Consider the following 27,614-nt stretch of genomic DNA (forward strand, 5'->3'; position numbering starts at 1 on the left):
TCCGAACAGAATGCAAGCAGAATCCCTGTGTATTCCGCTAGGAAAGTGTTCAGCTCGTAATCAGCTCTTGACAAATTCAGCACGGAACACTCGAGGAATCCGCATGCATTCAGCGCTGAAATTCAGTGAGTATTTGGTGGGTAAACTAGACTATACCAGAATATATACTAAATACTAAATTCCTCCTCCCCCCTTTTTTTCCCATTTCCACTTGTATTACGCTTGTATTCCGCGCTGAAACAGAAAATCAGAGCCCCATTGGTTTGTATAGGCTTCCGCTAGCGGAAGAATGAACATGTTCATTCTTCTGGCGGAAAGTGGATTAGTTCAGTGCGGAAATTCCACCGTGTGAACTGCAGAGCAGAATTTCCATTCAACACAATGGAAATTAGCTCTGCACCTATTTTAACGGCTGAAATGTCAGCGCTGATTCAGCGCAGAAATTCAGCTGCTTTTGCTCTGTGTGAACGAGCCCTAAAACAAAGCAGAACTTACCAAAAATCCAGGTCCAGTCTCCTGAAGGCAGATATCCTGACTGACAAAAGACAGGAATTCTGGCCATTACAGAGAGTCATGGCTCAATGTGTTTAACAATCACATGACTGCCATCTCTCTGTGAGTGCCCAGATGGCCTGGGAAACACAGGAATGTAAATTGCAAACTTGCTTTATATCACATCTACTGCTGATTTAGATTTTAAAAGTTATAACGACAGTGAAACTTTAAAGAGAAATACCGTTGAATAGCCAACTATCAGTCACTATCTTTCCTTTTGTGAATTGTCTTCATTAATAAAAATTTTACTTAGAACTCCCCAGTCCAATGAGAACATGTGAAAGTGAAGAACAGAAATGGATATTTGCCTAACATTTAAACATAGACACAGCACCTCCAATACTCACATGTAACCTTTGAATTTGCTGAGATTGTTATTTGGCTTCTCACATACAATGGTATATTTAAAGGACTCTGGCTCAAACGTAGATTCCTGGAATAAAAAATACAAATGAGATTTACAAGAATTCATATGGTTCATCATCAGCAATAGGGTCATCATAGAATATTATGTTTCTATAGGGTTTTATGGGCAGATCTTTCTACCAGTTTACTAATCTGAAGATCCTTCTTTTTTCACCTCCCACCCAGATTATTTCCTCCTTTTTGGCATTTTCACCTGTTTGGCACCGACATTGGATAACCTATCTGTATTTGTTGTCAATACGGATTGTCATAAGGAAGTTTTTCTTGTACTTTAACCTCATACGCTGTAATATCCTTGTTGTAAAAATCTTAACTTCAGGTGTCATAAAATTCCCACTGCTTACCGTACTTTGTGTACATGCTTGAAAGACTTATATTCTGTATATTCAAGACCAAAATAAAGAAAATAAGGTTTTCCTACTAGAAAAAGTGTGTGTTGCAGTAAAGATCTGCTCCTGGGACTACTGCAGTGTTCACACAGTGTCATGACTAAAAAAGAGGGTTTATGAAATACATTGGGGGGGAAATACTAATGTGTTCCTGGCAGCAAATAGTCAAGTTTTTGTCAGTTTAGTGTTCTGACATATTTACTAAAGGTATGTGACATTTTTTCTAAAAACCCGCCAAGTGGGTGTGCTGTAGGTGTGTCTTTGAAAACCTGCCACAGGCCACAGATTTATTAAGCAAACCATCATTGTTCGTCTGTCTTTCTATTCTAAAAATCACCACTTCTAGTAGGGCTTGTGTCATATTTTTTTGACATAAAAAATACTGTCACAATCGACAGAACAACAGCTTAAAATGGATGGATGTTAGTTTTAATAAGCTTTGCATAAATAGTACAGGCTCTTTTCCCGTTTCCCCATTTTGTCATAAATTCATCATTAGAGATGAGTGCTACTCGAGCATGCTTGAGTTATATCACTCAGCATTTGAATACCAGTGGCTGGTAGTTGGATGCAGCCCTCTGCAATCCGGGAAAACATGGAAATAGTCTATGGCTGTATCTGTTTTACCAGACTTCCCAGGGCTGCATCCAACTTCTCCAGCCACCGGTATTCAAATTGGACTTGAGCATGCTTGAGTTGCGCTCACCTCTATTTATCATTCACTCTAAACAATCTAGATCCAACTTGAGAGGAGATGGACTAGCAGCTAACTGAGGGATCAGTTTACATGCTGCCTATAGAAGTCTACATGGAGATTGGCTGCAAAGAGGCAGAGGATGACAAAGGTAGTGCAGAAAAATACAGGTTGTATATGATATACTACTGACCGTTCCTCCATCGTAATTACGGTGCTAACCAGAAAGGACATATCTACTGGATTGGAATTTTTTTAATCTAAAAAAAAATATCTGTGTCTCATTTTTCTTAGACTGTAAGCTCTTGCATGGAGGGCCCTCACTTCCCATGGCTTGATGGCTACATGTGAATCTCTGTAATGTCTGATTTTGTCAATGCATGTACCCCCAGAATTGTAAAGTGCGGCAGAATTTATTGGTGATATATAAAATTCTTCTTCTTCCTTGCTTTATTTGCATATATGAACACAATCCTGTCTTTGTTAGCATAACCTTATAAACTGGGCCACAGTACCTAAATTGACAATTTTGGGGGCATCCCTGAGAGTCATAACTGCTACAGTTCTGGCAACAATACATCTGCAGTGTACAATGTGTAACCTCACCTAGCTCAGTCCTGCCTATGCGGGAAGTCCATCTACATCGGTATGACATCTCTATAAATTCTTTTCCCAACAATCCATTCCTCCTTAGCACACAGACAGCTCACCTCATTTCCTTGCATAAAATAATTTCCAATTTCTAACAAAGGAACAATTTTACAGCCTGTTACCTGATTTTTTTTTCCCTTCTAAAAGAATTACTACACCCAGGGAGTGCAAGGAAGGTTAAATGTAGCATACTAATCGAATATGAAGCATCTAATTAGCTGTATCTGAATGTTCGACTCACAACTAAAATCATTTACAAAGCATCAAAAGAGAAGACATGTCCTTATTGGCACAGGCAGAACAGGCAAACAACAAAGAGATCTAGCACGTAATTCACAAGTGAGAAATCTTATCCACATAAAACTAATTAGATTTTCTACTCGTGATGTCCTCCATAATGACAGCATGTGAAGCATGAAAGCACAAGGAGACAAATGCACAGTGCACCACCGGCAACATCACCTTGTTACAGACATGTCAGCCTAGCAAAATGTGGAGATTTGGGTGGATGAAATGTGACTTTTTAAAGACAGACCGCGGGAAAAAAAAAAAAAAAAAAAGGATAAAGTTGCAATTTATCATCCAATATTTGCAGAACTACGTTTCCAACATAGTTCAAATCCGGCTGGGAAACCACAATACACATTCGTCTACACATGGTGCTTTTATGACCCTCGTGATGCTACGAAATCGAAGGCTGGTTGAAGGTGAACAATTTTCGGTAAGCTGTAAAAAAGATTTTATGAACATTGTGGACATTACTATAAAACATTTTCTATTGGCTAAAAACTTTTAATGCCAACTTTGATCGCTGTCCCAATGTCCTTAACCTGTACACCCGTATGGGGTGACAGGCTCCCGACCCTCAGCTAGAGCCCCCTATACTCACCTGATCGTGCTGGGTCCCGCTTCTTGATTCGGCCCGGTGGCGGAGATTTCAGCGCCCAAAGCCCGGCGCGCGTGCTCCTGAGATGAGTCTGACGCCCATAGAGAATGAATGGTGAGATGAGTCCGGCGCTCCATTCATTCTCTATGAGCGTCAGACTCATCTCAGGAGCATGCGCTCCGGGCTTTGGGCGCTGAAATCTCTGTCACCGGACCAAATCAAGAAGCGGGACCCAGCGCGATCAGGTGAGTATAGGGGGCTCTAGCGGGGGTCGGGAGCCTGTCACCCCGGCACGGGGGTTGACAGGTTTCCTTTAATACATTGCTATAGCACTGAATCTAAAGACGTTCCTTCAAATACTTAGACATAGGTGGGGAGATTTATCAAACATGGTGTAAAGTGAAACTGGCTCAGTTGCCCCTGGCAAACAATCAAATTTCACTTTTCATTCCTCACAGACTCTTTGGAAAATGAAAGGTGGAATCTGATTGGTTGCCAGGGACAGCTAGGCCAGATTCACTCTACACCATGTTTGATATATATATAAAAAAAAAAAAGAAAGAAAAATGGGCTCCAGCCCCTCTAAATATAGAGTGAATTGACAAAGTGGTAAACAAATGTCTGACCTAAAAACAACGGTATACTAGGAGGTGGACAGGTAACAATTACATGTAACATTGTTATGATGTCTTGGGAAAAGAAGACCTTTTAGTCACTATGACCATCCCACCTACATGGAACATATTAGACAGAAATTATGTAAATCAGGTTTTAAAAAGTAAACAAGCTTTTGAAGGGAATCCCTCAGCAGCTTTGGACCCTCAAAACCGCCGACAGCACTATATAGGTGACGGGGAGAGGAGCATAATCATACCTTCGCTTCTGGTCATGCAAATGGTATGAAAAAAATATGTTTTAAAAAAAAATCAATCATGCAAATGGTATGAGAAAAATATGTTTTAAAAAAAAATCAATCATGCAAATGGTATGAGAAAAATATGTTTAAAAAAAAATCTAATGCTTAGGGGGCATTCATGTTAAATGCTCAGAATTGTCTGCATTTTTTTACCTTCCTGCCCCTCCTGTCAGCTCTAAGTGACTTCTCTAGAGGTCTCCTGATTGGGTGCTAGACCTAGAAGAAGGGCTAGGAAGTGTTTAGAGGGGTTGTACAGCAAAAATCTTGTTCTTTCAAATCAACTAGTGTCAGAAAGTTATATAGTTTTGTAATTCACTTCTATTAAAAAATCTCAATTCTTCCCATACTTATTAGCTACTATATGTCATGCAGGAAATGTTTTATTTTAAGTCTGACACAGTGCTGACATCTCTGTCTGAGACAGGAACTGCCCAGAACAGAAGTAGTTTTCTATGGGGATTCATATAAAACCAAGAGAGTTCCTGTCTCGGCCAGAGATGTCAGCAGAGAGCACTGTGTCAGACAAATCTATAACTTTCTGACACCAGTTAATCTGAAAGAAAAAGATTTTTGCTGGACAACCCGCTTAGGGGTGTGTTCACATGTACAGGATCTGCAGCAGATTTGATGGCGCAAATTTAAAGTTGCAGATTTAATGCAAAGTAACTTTGGGCCAAAAAATCGGCTTCAGATTCGAATCTGTGCCATCAAATCTGCTGCAGATCCAGTACGTGTGAACATACCCTTAATACAAACATCTCTGGCCACTTAATATTTAGGGTGTACTTCCTGGGCACTTACCCTAGCAATGGTCAGGAAATTGGACCAGAAACTAAGGCACTATATTTAGTGATGAGCGAGCATGCTCGTCCGAGCTTGGTACTCGTTCGAGTATTAGGGTACTCAATGGTACTCGTTACTCGGTCGAGCATCTTGCGATACTCGAGGAAATCTCATCATCCGTTTCCTGTGAGTTTGGCCGCTATTTCTCAGCCAATCAACATGCAGGAGACTCTTTGGTACATCCTGCAATCACGTGGGACCCATACATGTCAATAGCAGCGATTGGTTGGCCAGATCAGATGATCCTGCCATATAAAAATTGCGGCCGCCGAGGCTCGGCTCACATGCATGCTGGAAGAGATTAGGGACAGAGCTGCTGCTGGTCAGGGAGAGTGTTAGGGACGGAATTAGCGTTCCAGTAGACAGGGAAGACTAGCGAAACAACCAAACAGCCCTTGTAAGTGCTTCAAATCGTTTTTAAATTGTATTACTGCTGACGGCTGGCTGGGAGTTGCAGTGCAGCTACCACCATGATTTTAGCAGCACACTGTGGTGATCGGCTGCTAGCAGAAAGGGGACATTAGGTGTTGCATACAGACCCCTAAGAAGTGCTAAGTACTCTTATTATTTTGTGGCTGGTGATGCTGCTGTAGTACATTGTATCGCTGTGATTTGTAGTACACCTGCATAGAACTTCACTGCTCATTGTAAGGGGGTGTCACAGAGTGTATAGGTGCAGCCACCACCAGATTGTATACCACAGCCCCCCAAAAACTAGTGGGACCACTAGTATATTTTCTGATTTCTGTATTTCTTACTCAAAGCATATCCAAGCTCCATACTGTGCAGTGTCCATAAAATGGTGAACCCCAGGGGTAAGGGTCGAGGACAAGGGCGTGGGGTTCCAAGCGATGCAGTTGGCAGAGGCTGTGGTTCAGGGCAGGGTGACACAGCAGCACCTGTTGAGGAGGTAGCAGTGGCACACCGCAGACGTTCACTCCCTAGCTTCTTCGTCCAACTTATGGGGTCTCATGGAAGACAGTTATTGAAACCGCAGCAGTGTGAACAGGTGATCACGTGGATTGCGGATAATGTGTCCAGTAACTTATCCACCACCCAGTCTTCCACGCAGTCCACCAACGCTACCCAAGGGAGTGGAACCCTTGCTCCATCAGCTCAGCCTCCTTCATCACAGCCTGGCTCCTTCAGGGAAAGAAGGGATACAGATCCACCACCACCACCACCACCATGCTCCCAGGAACTCTTTTCTGGACACTTTCCTGAGTCTGAGCACATTTATTACAAATTTATTACAAAATCGTAGCAAAGACTGCACAGTGTTTTGCTCATTCTGGAAAGATGAAGCTCAAGGATAAACAACTCTAGAAATTGTGCAAAGGTTGCGGCAATATCTTTCTCCATAAGAGTGGATTATTGGTTTTGTCTGCCCATTCCCTGCCACAGGGGCCTGCAGATCCTTGCACTGTAAGGAGATACATACTCTGGCTGTGAAGGGGCAGAACATGGCAGAAAATTGCCTTTCAAAAAACTGGGGAAATAAAATGAAGGAAGCTAACCTTGCCCATCTTTCCAAATGAAATACGAGAAGGATTTTCACATAAAAATGCAGAAACGTGGTTTTTTTTTATTACGAAATAGTGCTACAATGAACAATGCAAACTTTGCTGTCTAATTTTGTGTTTGTCTCTCTTTTTTTTGTACAATTTGGAAACCAAATGGTAAGCTTAGTCAGTATTCTGTTCTTAAGTGTCTGTCTGTATACAGATCTGTGTGTGTCTGCTGGCATAAAATGATAACAAAACAAAAGAGGAAAAAGGAAAAAAAAAATCAGATGCTGCTCAAACTAAAGAAACAAATTACAATTCTAGTTGTTGGGCAGCACATAATTAGCAGGAGCAGGAGCTCAAGTGATGATACCTTTGCATGAGACAATTGCCAGATCCTCAAGGAATTAAAACCGGGATGCCCGAGCCACATCAGTTCTGCAGTTATGTTGAGTATTGTGCTGAGACAGCCATACCCCATGAACATCACATGATGCAGGGAATGTTACTCCAACTGCTACAGTCAAAGTCAAACTCAAAACAGTGGTGGTGGGAGAGGTGGTGAGTCACATGATGCAGGGAATGTTACCTCAACTGATACAGTCAAATTAAAATCTGTGGATGTCATCTTACGGGTGTCCTCTGCCGTCCTTTCACTAGTACCTTCTACCTTCTTTGGATGTTGCCATGTTGTGTCAGGCAGTTTTTGGGTGGTTCATCATATGCTACCTCTGTTTTGATGGTTCCCAGTGTTCTCACTGCCATGCTGTGTCAGGCAAAATTTTGGGGTGGTTCATATGCTACCTCTGTTTTAATCCTTCACTGTGTGATCACTGCCATACTGTTGCCCATAATTTGGCATAATAGTGCGGTTAGGCAGCCTCAGAGGCATGCATACATGCTTCCCCTGCTGTTTCCATCATTTTCTGAGGTTGACAGGTTTTCACACGACCTTCCCTCTACCGAGCTTGGGTCCCCTGCAAAAATGCTTGAGTTTCCCATTGACTTCAATGGGGTTCGTTACTCGAAACGAGCACCCGAGTATCGGGAAATATTCGTCTCGAGTAACGAGCACCCAAGCATTTTAGTACTTGCTCATCACTAACTATATTATATCATAAAGTCGAGCTGTAAGCATTTCTATCAAAAGTTATCAAAACTGCCCACAGCCCTATACAGAGGTAGGGGAGTGGAGCTGAGAGCACTCTATTTTGTAAGCATGCATGGCCCTCCTCTCAGCAATGGCTAATAACACTAGCAGTCTCTTGACTGCTCTCTACAGCTATCACATTAAATGACCCCCACCTCCTGGGCACTTGCAGAAGTTTGGAGTATATGCACAAGTAGGCCCCCACCCCCTATCCTGACCTCTGTATAGGGCTGTCAGCAGCTCAGAATGGCTGACAGGTCTGCAGTAATGACATTGCTGGCCTATTGTACAGCTAGATGACACACTCCAGTCTCTGGGGAAGGGGGCCATACTCCATGACTTTCTGGAGACTGTAATAGTCTATGGATACTTATCTGTCTTTTACTATAACTTCCATTCATTTCATCTGCCATAAAACCCACAAGGCAATGCAGGGAGGTTGTGTCCCCAAGTAATATATACTGAATGTACATTAACAAAACCAGAATTGGTCTTCTGCAGAGTTAAATGTAATTAATCACCTTGCCATTAAGTAGGTGAGACATTCCCTTCGAGCTGAGAAATGCAGTATATGTCAGCTGACAATACTGTATATTAGAGAACTGATTGTCAGCGAGTTCCTGCCATTACGTAAAACGAAACATTTCACTCTGCATAGCAATCAGTGTCAGGGAAAGACACGTATATATGTGCGTGGGCTGTCAGCGGATCAGCTGCCGAACTACACAGAGAACAGTAAACTGAGTCAACACTTCATAACTTTGCCAAATGAAGTCTTAGACACCACAAGTGCAAATTAATTCACTTGTATCTGTTAATGAATCACGCCAATGATAAAAATAAATCAATTACATTGTGCAGCTGAGGCACGGGTTACTGCTATGGAATGCTTAATATTGTTCTGGAATTGTGGCGAGTGACCCTGTTGTTGGTGATTTAAAGCTGAGGAGTCTGTTTCATTAGAAGTGATTATATGCTATTTAAAGGGGTAGTCCAGCGAAAATCTTTCTCTTTTAAATCAACTGGTGTCAGAAAGCTGTATAGATTTGTAATTTACTTCTATTAAAAAATCTCAAGTCTTGCCATACTTATTAGCTGCTGTATGTCCTGCAGGAAATGTTGTTTTATTTTCAGTCCGACACAGTGCTCTTCTGCTGACACCTCTGGCTGAGACATTCCTGAAATTTTATAAATTCTGCTTCCATTTTCTAGGTTCACAGGATCTTAACAGATCACCTCTGAGTAAACAACGCAACAAATGTGTGACTCCCAATATCAAAAATTTGTTCCCTTCATCAAAAGAGGTCAGAGGGCACAGCATTATGGGGGAGATTTATCAAACACTGTGTAAAGTGAAAGTAGCTCAGTTGCCCCTAGCAACCAATCAGATTCCACCTTTCATTCTTCACAGGCTCTTTTGAAAATGAAAGGTGAAATCTGATTGGTTGCTAGGAGCAACTGAGCCAGTTTCACTTTACACCATGTTTGATAAATCGCCCTCTATGTTTCTGGACGGTACCTGCTGAAAGTTCTGGGGGGAGATTTATTAAAGGGTGTAAATGTAGACCTGGTGTAAAATGCCCACAGCAACCAATCACAGCTCCTCTTATATTTTACCAGAGCTGGAAGCTGAGCTGTGATTGGTTGCTGTGGGCATTTTACCCCAGGTCTACATTTACACCCTTTAATAAATCTCCCCCCTGATGTTCACAAACCTGAAGGATCAGCATTTCAATCTCTTCACCTGGAGAAGGTTGATTCCCCCCGAGGACTTCCCAAGAACGTGGATACAGCCTATGGCTGAATCCACCTTCTCCAGGCAGTAAGATTCAAATGCCAATTGTTTAGATTCGTGCGAACCTTAACTTTCAACAGAATCGCCCATCTCTAGTGTATAACTTTGTGTATAACTTTTTAGGGTAGGAAATCTAGGGCTTAATTCACATTCAGTCTACAGCATTGGTATCATAGCAGCATTGTAAGGTCCATTATGTGCATGGGTCATCGGATTGCATGCATAGGGCTTAGTTTACTTTTACTCCATAGCAATGTTACTATAGCAGCATATTAATCCATAGCATTGTTAGTATGACAGCATATTTGTCCATTATGCACACACATAGACCATCACAGCTGCACATTTCATTTTGTGACACTAAGGTAGCCCAAAATTAGTTGTTTTTTTCCGACCAACTTATGAGATGCCATATTTAATAAATGGTGTTCACCAACAGCTGTGCAATATTGTATATAATTCCGGTAACATTGCACTAACATTCTTGAACAATAGGGGATGCATCTGTATCTGATTTCATCTGTATACATTCATCGACATACTGGCGTGGATTTAATTAAGACACCGAACGCCAAAGGCTGTGTCATTAAACAGTTCAACCCCTCGTCCACTGACACTGAGTGATTGTCACTTTCACACACCTAGGAATTAAAGGGGTTGTCTAGCACAAATCTTTTTCTTTCAAATCAACTAGTGTCAGAAAGTTATGTAAATTTGTATTTTACTTCTATTAAAAAAATCCCTGCTGACATCTCTGGCCGAGACAGGAACTGTCCACAGCAGGAGAGGTTTTCCATGGAAATTCATAGAAAACTGAGACAGAGTTCCTGTCTTGGCCAGAGATGTCAGCAGTGTCAGACTTAAAATAAAACAACATTTCCAGCAGGACATACAGGAGATAATAAGTACAGGAAGACTTTAGATTTTTTAATAGAAGTAAATTACAAATCTGTATATCTATATATACAAATCTTTCTAATATCAGTTGATTTGAATGAAAAAGATTTTCGCTGAAGTACCCCTTTAACAGAGAATGGCTGTCCCTACAGGAGAAAGACAAGTATAAGAGGCCTGCAGTATATGCAAGCATTCCACACAGATTTCAATAGTATAAAATGTTTCAATTCCCTTGAGGTGGTGCTGCAGGAGAATTAAACATTTGCAGCTGCGATCTCCTGCAAAAACAGCACCACACTTGTCCTCAGGTTGTGTATGGTATTACAATTCACTACTTATTCCCTTTAATGGAACCAAGCTACAAAACCAAACTCAGGACACGAGGGGTGTATTGGTAAGCCTGGGTGACCCATTTAAAGAGACAAAAGTGGCTCTCTATTATGGTTATTGGAGAGGAAGAGGCTCGTATTAATAGTGCACAGTGCACATATGAAGACTAACTTTCCCACAGAGGTAAAAATGCTGACTTTAGTGCCACCTGTCTGAGGTAGTTTCCATGTTAGGGTATGTACACACTGAGGAATAGTTGAGGTATTGAAGAGGAAGGTTTTCTGCTTGAAATTCCTAAACTATTCAGCTCTGGCAGAATAAGAGCAGAATTTCAATGGAATTCGACCATAATGCAAGCCAAATTCAAGCAGAATTCAAGCCCCATTGACTTTTATAGGATTCCTCTAGCAGAATCCGCCCAAAGACTTGAAATGTCAATGACGGAAATTCCACCGTCTGCAAGAATGAGCGAAAAGCTCATTATCCACAACGGAAAATAGAAATGTTCATATTGAACGGCCGGAATTTCAAGCGGATTTCTCATGCTTTTTGATGTGGAATCTGCTTGAAATTCCGCAAGAATTGTTCGGTGTGTATATACCCTTAGTCAATGTTCAACCCCTTATAATGGGCTTAAAACAAGACAAGAGATTATCAAGCAAACCAAGGGTCTTGTCCAAATTAGAAAGAAGCACAAGACACTTGATCCCCTCAGACCCATGTTAAAGGCCATCTGTACTGATGAGGGGCAAGAACCCTGAAACAGCTGTCTACACATAAGTACTTTTCTTTTTGGAAGAGATTCTGGTTTGGCTGATAATCCTTAGTGATGTTTAAAGGTTCTTTATGGGGTCAAGTGTTAACTTACAGTACAGTCACTAGAGAGGAAGCATTGCATGGCCTATAAAACTCCCCATGCAGACTCAATGATCTTACTAAAGAAACATTTACTTAATGATCTTAAAGCTCATTCTCCAGCATGATAATGCACCAGTGCTGACATCTGTTTTAGGTATGTCGTCCGATCACTCATGATAGGACATTGACTCTTCTGTTGTCAGGGAGGAATGTTGCTTCAGCCTGGGTGGTTTCACAGTTCTGTTCGTGACTTCCATTCTGAAGAGTAATTATGGCACAATGATAATGACGACACCTTTTGAACGCAAAGTTCAACTCCTACGAAGTCGTCTTTTCTTTCTCTCTCGCTCTCTGAAGTGACATTTGTCTGTAAGATGTTGAAGGTGTCATTTATCTGCCAAATAACAGAACTCCTCCAAAGTTAAACAGTATTGAAAGTGTAGATTCAATTAGAGCTTATTTGAAATTCACAGCTCAGGAGAAAATTTCCAAAATGTCAGAGGAAAAGTTAATCTCTCAGTCACCTCAAAGATCCCCTTATAGCAGGGGGAGAAGTTACCTTCAAACTCTCTTAACCTTCCATATTGAAAGACGCAAAGAGCTTATCTTTATTAAGTATTAAACTTCTATGGAAGAGTGACTAGAGTACATTAAGGGGACATAGCTGTATGAGGCAGGGATAAAGGGGCATCGTGATGGGCGAAAACTAATCTTCAAGTGTTTGCAGGTCCAATTTCAATTTTCATTAAACCAATTTAATGGAATTGTTTTTACACTTGGAGTGTGATATTATTCTGCACAAGGGAATTACAAGGACAAGTTATTAGCACCTGGTAGAGATGCATTGGGCTGCATGGTAAATGAATCTCACGTGGCAATATATGCAAACTAGGCTGACCTCTTGTTGTCATATTGGGACATTGTCTTTTACATTGCTTCTGTTTTATCTAAAGACTTGAATAGGGTTTGCTTTGGAAACAATAGTATGAAAACGTCTATTTTATATACTGAAGATTAGCAGATGACTTCATACAAGACCCTTGTCAGCTAATATTCTTCAGTCCAACTTACATACTGAAGTACCTAAGACTTCTTTTATATACAGTAGGCTGACAAATGGACTAAATGAGACAATAGCCCATTTGAGGAGTCTGTTACGTGGCTCAACTATCGTGCAGCCAAGGCCGCTCGCTGAATAGCTGGATTGTTTGTGCAGTCCTTTACTTCCCATTCACTCCATCATTCATTGGCTGCTCAACTACAAAGAAGGGAAGGGGGGGGGGGGTGATATACAGCATTACAGCTGATGAACAAGGGTTTTTAAACCAGTAAAATTGATCAACTGATGAATGAGTATTTCCCCTCCCATTGGCTGATCGCGTAATAAATGACGCAAAAAGTAGGGCAATATCAAGGTTGCTTTTTTTTTGTTTTTTTCAAATCTATGCTCTGCAGGTTAATGGTGGCTTAAAACGCCACATTTACTGGTATCATATGTTACCTAGTATAAATACTCCAGAGATTGCAGAATTATTAAATGACCTGCCAGTTCCACAGGCATTGATACAGTCATAAACTGTTCTTACAAAAAAGGGGTCAATAACCAAAGATCCATTTCAACAAATACAACCATTTTCCAATACAACAAAAGTGCTCTAGCACTTCATTCAACAAGGGTAAATACTACTATGGAAATCTCAATCACCTCAAAACATACCCCAAAATTCTCTCCTACAAAGATGGTTGTAGAATCTGTGCCTGGGGATAGGGATTTAATACTACAGAAACATGGCTCAGCTATGTATTGGAGCATATTGTACTTACTGGGTTGGAAAAACCTTTAACCACTCGTCTTTGCTTTAGATTTGTCTCTCCATCCAAATTTGCAGTCTCTATGTGACATATCCCATTTTGGTCAGATGAGTAGAGAAGTAGTATGTCTGCTGGGATGATCTCATTGCTGAAGAGCTTCACAAAGTCTCCAACACGGACGTCCTTCCAACACTTGTCCACATAGGTCCTGTCTCTCCTGAAACAGAACAAAGAACACATAAATATATTTATACTAACACACCATGGAGTATGGCATTTGCTACATGAAGTTTTGCTCTATGGCATAATATAAAAAAGCAGAATATAAAAATATTTCCTTTTTTTCCCAAAAAATAAAAAATAAGAATTCCATAGTAGTATCCTCATTGTAGTTCAGATAAACCATGGATAATTCCGCATCCAACGTTATCATAAAAGCTTTTTTCGTATCATATCATATGCTTAAATCATAACTTCATATCATCTGCTTCTTTAACAAAAGAAAAATAAACTTGAAAAAAAAAACAACATACTTTTAATGCAAATCATTTTTGCCTATGTCTTAAAAGGATGGACAATTATATACTGCAATGAGAGCACGCTAGATCAATTATCGAAATTGTCATAATCTTTAATAGTTTGCGCCTTAAAGGGTACCTGTATTTTCAAATGTTTTTTAGAACTCTGTTATTAGTCTTTTGACTGCTGTTACCGAGCCTCTGAGAGGCACCCCTCCATTGTCCACATCATATTCTCATTTACCTTGATTTACCTTTCAGGCACAATGTGGACCCTCTGGATATGGGAGACAGGTTCACAGATTGCAGGTTCACAAGTCTGGATTTCCTGCAAAAAATATTAGCAAAGCCCTGCCCCCACTATCTGAGTTCCATCCTTGTCTCTCAGCGACTAGAGATGGAATTCTGTAGATATTAGTTCACATGGAGATACTTATTGGCCAAAACTTTCGACCTTTTTCTTTGGTAAGGAGTCATTTCTGGTCAATGAAGTTATGTATCAATATTTTATCAATCACCTAGGCTACAAAATGGAGGGAAATGACTCAAAGGAATCCTCTAAGACTTGCTCCAAGTGCTTTCTATTTTGAAGACAACTATGTGGGTTGAGAAATGCGCTGACTCTAAACAGTCTAAAATTTCTGACTGGTTAAGACGCCACGGTAAAAGTTGAAATGCACTATAGAAGTTTCTTTATTATGAGCATGTAAAAAGCCCTTGTCATACACCATGTTACAACTATCTATATCATAAAAATCAAAGTCTGTCTGTCTGTCTGTCCTTATGTCTGTCTGTCTGTCCTTATGTCTGTCTGTCTGTCCTTATGTCTGTCTGTCTGTCCTTATGTCTGTCTGTCTGTCCTTATGTCTGTCTGTCTGTCCTTATGTCTGTCTGTCTGTCCTTATGTCTGTCTGTCTGTCCTTATGTCTGTCTGTCTGTCCTTATGTCTGTCTGTCTGTCCTTATGTCTGTCTGTCTGTCCTTATGTCTGTCTGTCTGTCCTTATGTCTGTCTGTCTGTCCTTATGTCTGTCTGTCTGTCCTTATGTCTGTCTGTCTGTCCTTATGTCTGTCTGTCTGTCCTTATGTCTGTCTGTCTGTCCTTATGTCTGTCTGTCTGTCCTTATGTCTGTCTGTCTGTCCTTATGTCTGTCTGTCTGTCCTTATGTCTGTCTGTCCTTATGTCTGTCCCAAATAGACTTCCAAACGCCTGAACCGTTGGACCCCAAATTTGGCACACAGATACATTGGGTGCCCGGGAACGTTTTAGCGAAGGTCCCGTCCCCGCCAGATGTACAGGAGAGGAGGGGGAGGAGGAAGAGCGGCGCCCCATAGAGATGAATGGGAAAATCTCCTCACTGCAAACACAGGTGATATAATTAGCTGCAGCAGACACGGCAGTTGGAGCCTTAGCAACCAATAGGATTACTGCTTTCATTTTCACAGGGAGCAATGGTTGCTAGGGAAGCTGCCTCACAACATCCACAGTAATAACTGGTAGACTTCCTACTTCATCTATACAGGACATGTATATACAGGACCCCCTACTCCATCTATACAGTACATGTATATACAGGACCCCCTACTCCATCTATACAGTACATGTATATACAGGACCCCCTACTCCATCTATACAGTACATGTATATACAGGGCCCCCTACTCCATCTATACAGTACATGTATATACAGGGCCCCCTACTCCATCTATACACTACATGTATATACAGGGCACTACAGGTATAGCAAACTGTGACTGGGTATCACTGCTACACTAGACCTGACCAATACCGCCATACTGTGCTGGATAACACTGTCATACCAGACCTGACCAATACTACCATACTGTAACTGGATAACACTGCCACACCAGACCTGACCAATACCGCCATACTGTGCTGGATAACACTGTCATACCAGACCTGACCAATACTACCATACTGTGACTGGATAACACTGCCATACCAGACCTGACCAATACCGCTATACTGTGACTGGATAACACTGCCATACCAGACCTGACCAATGCCACCAAACTGTGACTGGGTAACACCGCCACACCAGACCTGACCAATACCGCCATACTGTGACTGGATAACACCGCTATACCAGACCTGACCAATACCACCATACTGTGACGAGATAACACTGTCATAACACACCTGACCAATACCACCATACTATGACTGGAAAAAACTGCTATACCAGACCTGACCAATACCACCATACTGTAACTGGATAACACTGTCATACCACACCTGACCAATACCGCCATACTGTGACTGGGTAACACCATCATATCAGACCTGACCAATACCGCCATACTGTGACTGGATAACACTGCCATACCAGACCTGACCAATACCACCATACTGTGACTGGATAACACTGCCATACCACACCTGACCAATACCGCCATGCTGTGACTGGATAACACCACTATACCAGACCTGACCAATACCACCACACTGTGACTGGAGAACACCACCACACCAGACCTGACCAATACCGCCATACTATGACTGGATAACACTGCCATACCAGACATGACCAATACCGTCACACTGTTACTGAATAACACTGCCATACCAGACCTGACCAATACCTCCATACTGTGACTTGATAACACCGCTATACAAGACCTGACCAAAGATTTTCTGGCAAGTCTGAATGGGAGGGTACTGCCCCTCTGCAAGGTGCTACCCTACGCACCAGACCATGGGTGCCTAATGGTAAATACGACCCTGCAGGTATACAGGACACTACAGGTATACAGGACCTCCACCAACTATATACTTCAGGTATACAGGACCTCCACCAAGTATATACTACAGGTATACAGGACCCTAAAACTATACACTACAGGTATACAGCACCTTCACCAACTCTATACTACAGGTATACAGGACCCCAACACTATATACTACAGGTATACAGGAACTCCACCAACTATATACTACAGGTATATAGGACCCCAACCTATACACTACAGGTATACAGGACCTCCACCATCTCTATGCTACAGTTATACAGGACCCTCAAACTATGCACTACAGGTATACAGGACCCCGAACTATATACTACAGGTATACAAGACCTCCACCAACTATACACTACAGGTATCCAGGACCCTCAAACTTTAAACTACAGGTATACAAGACCTCCACCAACTATACATTACAGGTATACAGCACCAACTATATACTATAGGTATACAGGACCCCCGAACTATACAGTAAAGGTATACAGGACCTTTACTAACTGTACACTGCAGGTATACAGGACCTCCCTCAACTATACACTACAGGTATACAGCCCCCCCAACTACACACTACAGGTATACAGGACCCCCCAACTATACACTTGAGGTATACAGCCCCCCCAACTATGCACTACAGATATGTGAGACCCCTAAAAACTATACATTGTGGGTATACAGAACCCCTCCAACTATGCACTACAGATATACACTAATTCCACTGATTAACTCAGATGAAACAATACCTTTAGCTTTGCCTCCTGGGCACCTTAGAACAAATCTAATTAACACACTGACACTTTATACCCGGGCAGCGCCGGGTACATTTTCTAGTGTATTCTATTTTATGGATGTAGAGGATATATAAAAAAAGCTCTAATCCAATAAGGCGGCTACTGATACCACAACCCCCCCCCCACCCACACCTACACAGTTTACGTCACATTCCATTAACATGAAAAAATAAATTTTATTGTGTTTGCTGTGAAAATGCAATCCAAATCATATTGCTTTTGTCATATTTCTTTTTGTAAAGCTAGAAAAAAATACATAAAAGGGCATCAAATAAAAAAAGAATATGAGAATACATGTCTTTGTACATAAGAGAAGCTGAAAAAACTATAAAAAAAGATATATATGATTGTAGCCAAGAGCTTTACACCTTACAGAGCCTTAGAGGCCATGTACAGTATTGTTCTTGACCCTATAAACGTTATGTCACTTTACAAGCCCTGTGCACATACAGTACTAAAACCAGTCAAACTGATATTACAAGTTTTCCGGCTCCAGAGTATACTTCTGCATCCCCTCTAAACTTCCCATCACTACAACAAGGCCTGTACACAGCTCTTGTTTCTTGACAAAGCTTCAGAAGAACATGCTAATCTGTTATGAAGTATGATACGTATGATAAATGTTAAGAAATGATTTACAAAAGATGGCTAGGGTTCTCCAACCTGTGCAGGACCTGACATGTCTATGTATCACAAGGACTGGGTAATATATTTTTTTTCTCCAGCAGTGGTGCTGTGGGAATATGGAACACCTTTAGATTGTTTCCAAAGAGTGGGCATTGCATCAAAACAGGGAAAAAAAAAAATCACAAAAGCAAAAAAAACCCATAAAAAATAAAATAAATAAATAGCATAAATTATATGATAAACTACCTATTGTATGCCTAAAGCATAAATCACAATAAAAAAATAAAATCAGGCATTGAGAAGCCAGAGCTAAGAATTGGCTTACAATATATAATACTCTTCTGCATGGTTTCTTGGGTCAGGGCAACTTAACCATCTTAAAGAACAATACAGGAACAAGTTCTGAGAATTTCAGGCGTCTCCATGCTGTGTGCTACAGAATTTAACACTGAAGTGTCTACACCCATAAGCATTGTACATTGCTCCCTGCTGCATAGACCCGAGCTGCTTCAATAGACTGTGGATTCTTCAGCAAAGAGCATTATTGTTCTTAGGATTTTCATTATTTTCTGCAGTAACTTTGTCAGGCTGGAATTGCGTGTTCAGATGTAAACATTTTATTATATGCCGTTTATAACCAGCAAACTGTTCATGGATTTATAAAAAAAGCATCAATCTATTCCAAGAATGACATGTAACAAATGCTTGAGGCAAAGCAGATATTAAAGGGGTTAAGTACCTATGCCTTATTTATGAAATAGGGGATAAGTGTCAGATTGGACCCCAAGTCCTTGTTATGAATGGCACAAAGTCACACTAGGGTTCTGCCACTTATTCCAATGCTTTGGCAGATCCCACAAAGAATAAATGGAGCAGTGGTGCACATGGCCGACTCACTGGTTCATTCATTAGGGAGATATGGAGACAGGTGGTCTCAGCAGTCAAACCCCCATAATCAGACATTTGTCCCCATCTTGTAGATAGGGGATAAGGAATTTTAACTCTGAATACCCCTTTAAGGCTATATTTACACAGGTCAGATTTGACACCGATTGAAATCCATGTCACATTGGATAACATTCTACGCAACAGTTTTCAGCAGCGACATTCACATGGGATGGATCACTTACAGTACATTCTGGACACAAACAGCGCCCAGTAGACTCTTGACTTCAAAGGGATCTCTGTTGGGTTTCTGCTGCTTTCTGATTTACTGAAAAATATATATGTATGTTGTACTGTTTTTTTTAGCTTTTTTTTTTTATTTTTATAAGTTTCAAACAGATACTTATACAGTAACTTATAGCCAGACAATTTTTTTCTTTACATTGCATAAAAAAAATGATTGATATCTATCTATTTTTTTTTTCCTTTCTAACAGTCAGGAAACAAATACAGTCACAAGAACAGACGCTCCTAATGCAACCTCTGCCGTTACATGATCACAGCCCAAAACTGTAACAGGATCTGGACTTATTTTGTGCAATGAAAGTCTAAAAACCACTTGTGACAGATTCAGTTGTCAATATTAGATGTATGGGGCTCTCCCAACCTACCACCAACAGATGATTGGAGTGGATATAGGGGTCGGGCATGATGAAAAATCTGAAAAACCCATTATTCTGGGAGAGAGAAGCTACAGTCAGGGTTCTCTGGTTGCGGCTTTCCACAGAGAACACAGGAACGCTCGGCTGTGTTTAAAATGACTGTGTATGGGGAGGACGGGCAGAAGAGATAACTAAGGGCTGAATGGTTGTTCCGCCATCAGTTCTTCAAGGTGTATGGGGACCTTAACACAGCAAAGTCATCAAATAAAAAAGCTACACAAAAAAAGAAAAACACTGGATGGAAAACAACATGTACTTTGAGTAGTATGAGAACAATTGCTAACCAGTCACACCATTAAAGTTTGTGACCATATGAGTGCATTATTATTCTGCTATAACACCTTATTACAGGATATCAATAATACATTTACGCCAAGATTCGGCTGCACATTGTGATGGCTGATAAGTGAATTCTCTTCTGTATCTCCGCTATCAACATAACATGAAAAACGCATCCTTTTTATTTTCCTCACTTATTTTCTGTGCTTATCAAGATGACATTCAGCGGTGTCTCAGAAATAAACAAGATACAATATAGCTATTATCCCGAAGTAATGCGTGACACAAAGGAGAAGAGACAGCCTTGTCCAAACGCTGGTAGCCAGCAGCTGAAGCTGACGCCTTTCTAATGTCACTCAGAGAGTACAGTGGGAGTGAATAGGAAGAGTAGAGATGGTAGCTGGGATAGAGCTCCATTGTGTAGTAAAGCAGGCTGAGAACATAGAGTAGGTGAAGGAGATAAGCCCTCTCACTTTAATTACTACAAGGAAGTATAAAACTATACCAGCCGTACATTTCTGTAATTGCTGCACTGCTCTAGTAAAGTGCAATTATCTGAACGCAAAAAAAGGCAAATTACAGACAATTTACTTTCCTTTGGCTTTAGTCCCCAAATGCAAAAAGGTCGAAAGTTGAAAGGCAATGATCTAAGTAAATTATTACTGTAAGAGGACAGATAGAGACACTTCCGTAAAAGGAGGGACACAGTCAGATGTCCCATGCTTCCGGCTATTATTGCGTAAAAGAACAGCATTGTGCAGGATTAGAAACAAAAATGGCTGTTTTTTTTTTTTTTTTTTTTTAAAAAACAGGACCACACCTGTCCACAGGCCTATTGGGGTAATGCACTTCAGCAACATTAAAGAGACTCTTTGCCGGCACCTTGTCGCCTCCAAATCGCCGACACCGCATTGTAGAGCTCCTCGTGCCGTGCCCAGGGGCATTTTGAAAGTGAAGGGAGGAGTGGAGACGGGAGCTGCAGGCCTAGGGCACTTATGCTCTAGGCCATGCCAGTTTGACTTCCTGCCCTGCCGCATCGGTAAAAGTTGTTTTTCTGCAGCTGAGAAGGCTGAAAGTCAGGGTCTCTAATCCATCTCTACGAAAGCGCTCTCATAGAGATGCATTGGAGACCCTGACTTTGGGCCTTCAATAGTCCTGTAGAAAAAGAGAGGGTTAGAAAAATTGTAACATCACCGCCAGTGTGATCCGAACAGTGCCGCAGAACTGTAATGAAGTCACGCCGTGGGACACTGGTGACCAATGATTTATAAAAAATATGTAGCAGCTTGCTTGGCTGGTGATGATATATAATTTCTACATGGGTAGGGGTGGTGTAAAAACAACACGCAAGCTATAGTCACATACCTCTATTGCCCACAGTTGCCTCCTTGATGCTCCTGGTCCCATGATGGTTACTGATTCTTCCTGGAAGTTGGCGCTCCCAGGAAGTATTAGTGGTGCAGCAGTTTCCTGCCTCACTCAATGATGGATCGAGCAGGGTAGTTCTTGTGGGATTGGCACAGGAACCAGCAGTGACTAATGTGGGACCAAGAGCATCAACATGGCAGCTGCAGAGAGCGAGAAAGTATAGTTTGGTTACTTTTACCCAAGCCCAGCCATGAAAACATCTCTCTTATTCTAGGACAACCCCTAACCTGTCATAAATGTCTTGCTGCTCAAACCACAAGTTATTGGGACAATACCTGGCAGTTTTTCTCTACTGGCCTTGATTGATAGGGCTCTCCCTATACGCAAACAGGGATTGGGGAGTATTAAAAGTTCCCTTTAAAGAGGTACTCCAGCAGAATTTTTTTTTTTTAAACAACAGGTGTCTATTAAAAAAGCACCAGTTTTCCAGTACTTATCAGTAGCTGTATGTCCTGCAGACATTGGTGCATTTCTTCCAGTCTGACACAGTGCTCTATGCCACCACCTCTGTCCTCTGTCCTAGACAGGAACTGTTGAGAGCAATATCAAAAAAAGCAGTATAAAAAATCTCTCCTGCTCTCCAGACTGGAAAGAATACACCACTTCCTGCAGGACCTACAGCAGCTGATAAACAAATTTCTGCCACTTTCTGGCACCAGTTAATTTGAAAGAAAATATTTTTTGCTAGAGTACCCCTTTAAATAGAGCAAGGCTGTAATGCCACATACGGACAGGTTTGGCACTGTGTTTGGAAGAAAGAAGCCTTGTTTTCCTTATTCTGGAAAACCACTTTATACATGGACGCTAAAAAATAAATAAATAAATAAAGCATGGAAAGTTAAAACTAGAAAAACATGGACAAATGAGGTGTATGTAATATGTGTATCTGCCCTACCACCACCGATTGTTAGGTGTAAGCCTGCAGATCTGGTCATCCGGGCATACAACAAAGCTATCAATCTGTCATCACAACAAGCCTAGATATGTGTGTGAACAGTCATTGTACAAAAGAAATATGAACTATACAATATTATATATGTAAATGGACGGTAATACCAATGTATAATAGGTTTCTTTTGTGGCCTACATTGCTTAGTTACTTAGAATATACCATAGAAACAGCATACAAGCCATAGTTAAATGGACACTGCCAAGTCAAAAGTTTTAAACGGTTGAGGGATCACTACTGGGACCTCCACCGACTAGGAGAAGAAGCCATGAGAGGCACTTAGGAGTGAATTTAACTCCCCAACCCACAGGGATCTATGTCTAGGCAGCTTCATTATAAGACTATGTGGCTGCTGGATAGATATGGTGTATAGCCGGGAAGTATTGCGTACTTGGTGGGGATGTCAGTAGTGAGACCCCCGTTGATAAAAACATGTTGAAAGTTTTTTTTCTTAGTATGGCATTTTGCCCATAGAAAAAAATTAGGGAATGACATGAACACGACTTGACCTACAACATATGACATCATCTCCCAGACATTCCGATGACTTATTTGGACTGCAAGTGCGCACGTGAACTGATTGAAGGAAAACTGCCCTGAGCGTAAGAAGAGCTGTCAAGAAACCTTAATGTGACACTCATAACAGACCGCACCCCAGATGTAAGCGTTAATTTAAGTTATTATGTCTGACGAGAACACAGACACTGTATATAAATCATAGCACACGGCTGACAATGAGAAATAACTCTTTGAAGGATGCATTCCAATTCACCTTTGCAATGTATGCAGTATTATAGCATCTGCTAAGAAGGTAGGGGAGGAGGGTTTATAGACAATTATTACACCTTTGGTTGCCAAATTTACAACAATAGAGATGGTATTTTTTTTTTTATTCTCTTTAATGCTTTTTATACCTAAATGCTGATTACATTGGAAGGATATGCTAAGGGCCACAATGCCTTGTCAACATCATGAACCAGGGCAAGGACTTTAAAAGCCCATTGTGAATGACAAATTGGGAGAATACAATTGTGGAGCTGAGGTTGCGTTCACACGTACAGGATCTGCACCAGATTTGAAGCTGCAGATTTGATTTGAATCTGCAACTTCAAATCTGCGCCATTAAATCTGCTGCAGATCCTGTACTTCATAGCAGTAAATTATAAGGTTGGTCACATGACTATATAGTATAGAACAGGGGTGCTCAACTGGCGGACCGCAGTCCGAACCCGGACCCCGGAGGCCAGCTGTCCGGACCCCTGGTGAGACCTCCCAACCGCCCTGTCCCGGGACGGTCCCCATGTGTCCGCTCCCAACCGCAATGCCTCCCGCCCCATAGGCGTACGGTCCTTAGATTTCAGTACGCCTGTGGGCAGTGTGGGCCTGGCCCCCGGCTGATAAGCGCTCCCTGGGGATGTCCCGGGGATTCCCCAGCAGAGCGCACACCAGTGACTTCCCGGAAGTACAGGCTGGCGGCGTACACTGAGGTCACTGATGCGCGCTCTGCTGAGGAATACCCTGGACGTCCCCAGAGAGTGCGTATCAGCCGGGGGCCGGGCCGACAGGAGAAAAGAAGACAGGCGCAGCGGGGGAGCGAGGTGCTAGGTGAGTTGTGGTACTACAGGGGGGAGAGCGCACAGGGGGGCTATATACTACAGGGGGAGAGTGCACAGGGGGGCTATATACTACTGGGGGAGAGCGCACAGGGGGGCTATATACTACTGGGGGAGAGCGCACAGGGGGACTATATACTACTACTGGGGGAGCAATAGGGTGGGGGCTATATACTACTATTGTACCCAATATCAAAGTGCTGGTGAGAGAGAAAAAACGCCAGTTTTCCCGCTAATAAGCATCAGTTCTGTATGTAAATAGTTAATTGTTTGTGAAAAGTAACAAAACGTTTACTACAGATTTTCAGCTCGGACCTTCACCTGACAATAGACCTTCACTAAAAGTTTTTGAGTACCCCTGGTATAGAATATCAGAGTAGAGAGTGCATATAATAAGAATAGGAAAAAGAAAAAAAATCACCAGTTTTGTTTGGCTAGTGAGAAGGGTCAAAAAGGTATAACAGGGCCAGGCGAACCAAAAATGGATTTATTAGAGAACAAAGGCCTGTTAGGCAAGTTCCTACTGGAAGACAATCCTAGAAGTTAGCTGGAAAACCTGCCAATTGTATTGGAGAAGAGGGGATGCAAACCAGGAAGCATGATCTGTGCCCTGGGCGGCATGCGTCCTACCACTAAGGGGTGTTGTGCCAGGTTCCTGGTGTGTAACCTGGTGCTAAATATTGGTTGAGGTCTCAGTGAGACCTACACTTATGACTAGATAGAGCTGGGAGATGTGCGTGGCTGTGCAGCTTAGTCTAAAGCCTACAATGAAGTCTATTTCCTGCAATAAGGAATGAGCAGCAAGCTGGGGAGTGAAGCTCACAGCTGTGCACTTCTTCCAGTAATATGTAGTGATCAGTGTAAGGGTCCATTTACACAGAAAGATTATTTGACAGATTATCTGCCAAATATTTAAAGCCAAAGCCATAAATGGATTTTAAAAGAGGAGAAATCTCAGGCTTTTCTTTATGACCTCATCTCTGTTTATAGCATGTTTCTGGCTTTGGCTTCAAATCTTTGGCAGATAATCTGTCAGATAATCTTTCTGTGTCAATGGACCCTAAGGGTCCTAAATACATGGGCCAATCGGGGCCTGATAAAGACTGTAAACGAGCCCCAATTTGCTAGATCTATGCTCGTTTACTGGACCTATTACACGGCCCCATAATCATTTAACAAGGGCTGCTGGGACATCGTTACCCAACTGTATGCAAAGAAGAATACATTACCTGTCCATGCTGCAGGGCTCCTCTTGCGGTCTGCTTCTCCCCAGGTCCTGCGCGCTCTGCGGCCTTCCCGGCCTGTGATTGGCTGAGGGGCCTGTCAGCTCAGACAGGCCGCTCTGGAGCTGGAGCGCGTGGGATCTGGGGAGAAGCAGACCGCAAGAGGAGCCCTGCAGCATGGATAGGTAATGTATTCTTCTTTGCATATCAGCAGCCGCCGGCCACGCACCGCTATTACATGTAGCGATGCGCGGGCGACGCCCGACAATTATAGGTCTAAATCTATATCAACGATCAGCCGAAGACAACCGTCATCGGCTGATCGTTGTGTTTATTAGACAAAACGATAATCGGCCGGATAGGGCCGATTCGGCTTATTATCGTTCAGTGTAATAGTACCCGAAGTCTCAGCTACTGTATGTCACATGTCAACGTTTTTTAAATTACAGTAACACTGAAAAAAAACCTGACTTCTACCATGGTGAAGAATGTCTTTTTTTACGGAGATACTACATTTCCTAATACACCCTTGGTAGCAGATTTGTTCCTGTATAGAAGAGTGATCAGAACAAAGAGTATATCAAATAATAAAAGAATATATATTATTCAAAAGAAACTAACCGCCTTAGGATTTGTAATAAAATTGAGTCTTGCTGTTGTAAAAATAAAAAATGAAGAGTTTTTGCCATCTACGGTCTTAAACTCGAAATGATTCATCTCTCCTGCTGCAATGCTGCACAATAAGGTAATATATGTAGATTTTCTTATCTGACACATGTCACAGCAATTAGTTTTGAAAAGGTCAAACCATTTTTCTATTACTCTAAGAAGAGACACTAATTGCAGAGGTTCGTAAGTTACAATCATCGACTAATATTCCCCTAATATGAGGTAATGATCACAGATGGTAACAAGCTAACATCGCAAAGTTTCATGCCGGAGCTCTAAAATGTTAGAATTTACCGGTTCAGTGTGCTGGTTAGTCAAACACACGTGGGAAGCCGAATGGGTTATAAGGGGAACTATTAGCAGGTTAGACGAAACTAACTTGCTGATAGGTTTCTATTGCAGAGGAGACACAGAGGAAGAAGGTATGTCTCTTACCTACCTCCTCAGCATTGTTCCAGTGCAGTTAGTCAATTGCTTCACGGTCCAGTGATACCGTTAGGAGCACTGCCCCGTCCCCATAGAACCGATCTGGCGCGCTCCATTCATCATCATTAGAAAGCTGCGGGCTGGCTGGGGTGAATCAGTGCTATGGAGGCGGGCAGTGCTCCTGACGGGTGCCTCAGTGCTCCTAACTATCTCACCGAACCATGGAACAAACGACCAACTGTACCAGAATAGTGCCGAGGAGGAAGGCAAGAGAAATTTTAAGACTTTTAAAAAATCAAGCATGCCTGACCCACCCAAACATGTTATATCTGGCACATATTAGACATCAGATATACAAATTCTATATTGGCCCACTTTTTTATACTATTGATAGACTGAAAATATTTTAAAAAAGTTATAAGTTATTAGATTTCTGGAGGTGGGATATTGATCTAGGAATGTAAAGGACAATTGGTGCCAGGCTCATAAGGGGTTTTATTCCTTCCTCTGGATTAACACAGTAGGGATACAGGTTGTACTTGAGAGACCCTTGTCTTTTCAACTAAATCAACTCTGTTTCTATGTTTGACTGATGTGGGAGGGTCTTTTCTGGGACAACCACTCCAACTCTGACACAGCAGGAGATCTCCCTGTAGCACGTCAGTATATTCTTGTAGGGCCATTATTACGGTTTTCACAGTGGAACAACTTAAAGGCTGGGTTGTTTCTTTTTGTAGCCCAACGTTGGCCATTCAACTGGGATTTAAGTCAGCGATATGTTTATTTTACCGATATACATTGTCAACTGCTAAGGGTGCATGCATTCTGACCAGGGTATGGGGAGTAAGTGGCTGCCAGGCGGTGCTTTTATGGGCAGTTGGAATCCAACTACCCAATCCTTCTCTCCTCAGCATCTGCCATTGGGGGAGAGTTGGGAGGCCCTCATACCCATTAGATGATTGTTAGGTCCCACCAAGATTTGCAGGTTCTGCCAACCATTTATTTGGTAATCATGGTTAA

At 41.8% G+C, this 27,614-nt stretch overlaps 1 protein-coding gene across 3 annotated transcripts in view; it reads right to left on the minus strand.

Annotated features, from left to right (window-relative positions):
• ATP10B (ATPase phospholipid transporting 10B (putative)) overlaps positions 1 to 27,614 on the minus strand; it is a 187,407-nt gene that overhangs the window by 36,410 nt on the left and 123,383 nt on the right. For all 3 annotated transcript variants that reach the window (XM_069969699.1, XM_069969710.1, XM_069969717.1), the window contains 2 exons: positions 13,720 to 13,924; positions 903 to 988 (listed from right to left, as the gene is read on the minus strand). In XM_069969699.1, coding sequence (XP_069825800.1) covers positions 903 to 988; positions 13,720 to 13,924 — 291 coding nt within the window. The remainder of the gene's footprint in view (positions 1 to 902; positions 989 to 13,719; positions 13,925 to 27,614) is intronic.

This window comes from Dendropsophus ebraccatus, chromosome 1 (genome assembly GCF_027789765.1).
Source record: "Dendropsophus ebraccatus isolate aDenEbr1 chromosome 1, aDenEbr1.pat, whole genome shotgun sequence".
In the NCBI taxonomy this organism is placed as follows: Eukaryota; Metazoa; Chordata; class Amphibia; order Anura; family Hylidae; genus Dendropsophus; species Dendropsophus ebraccatus.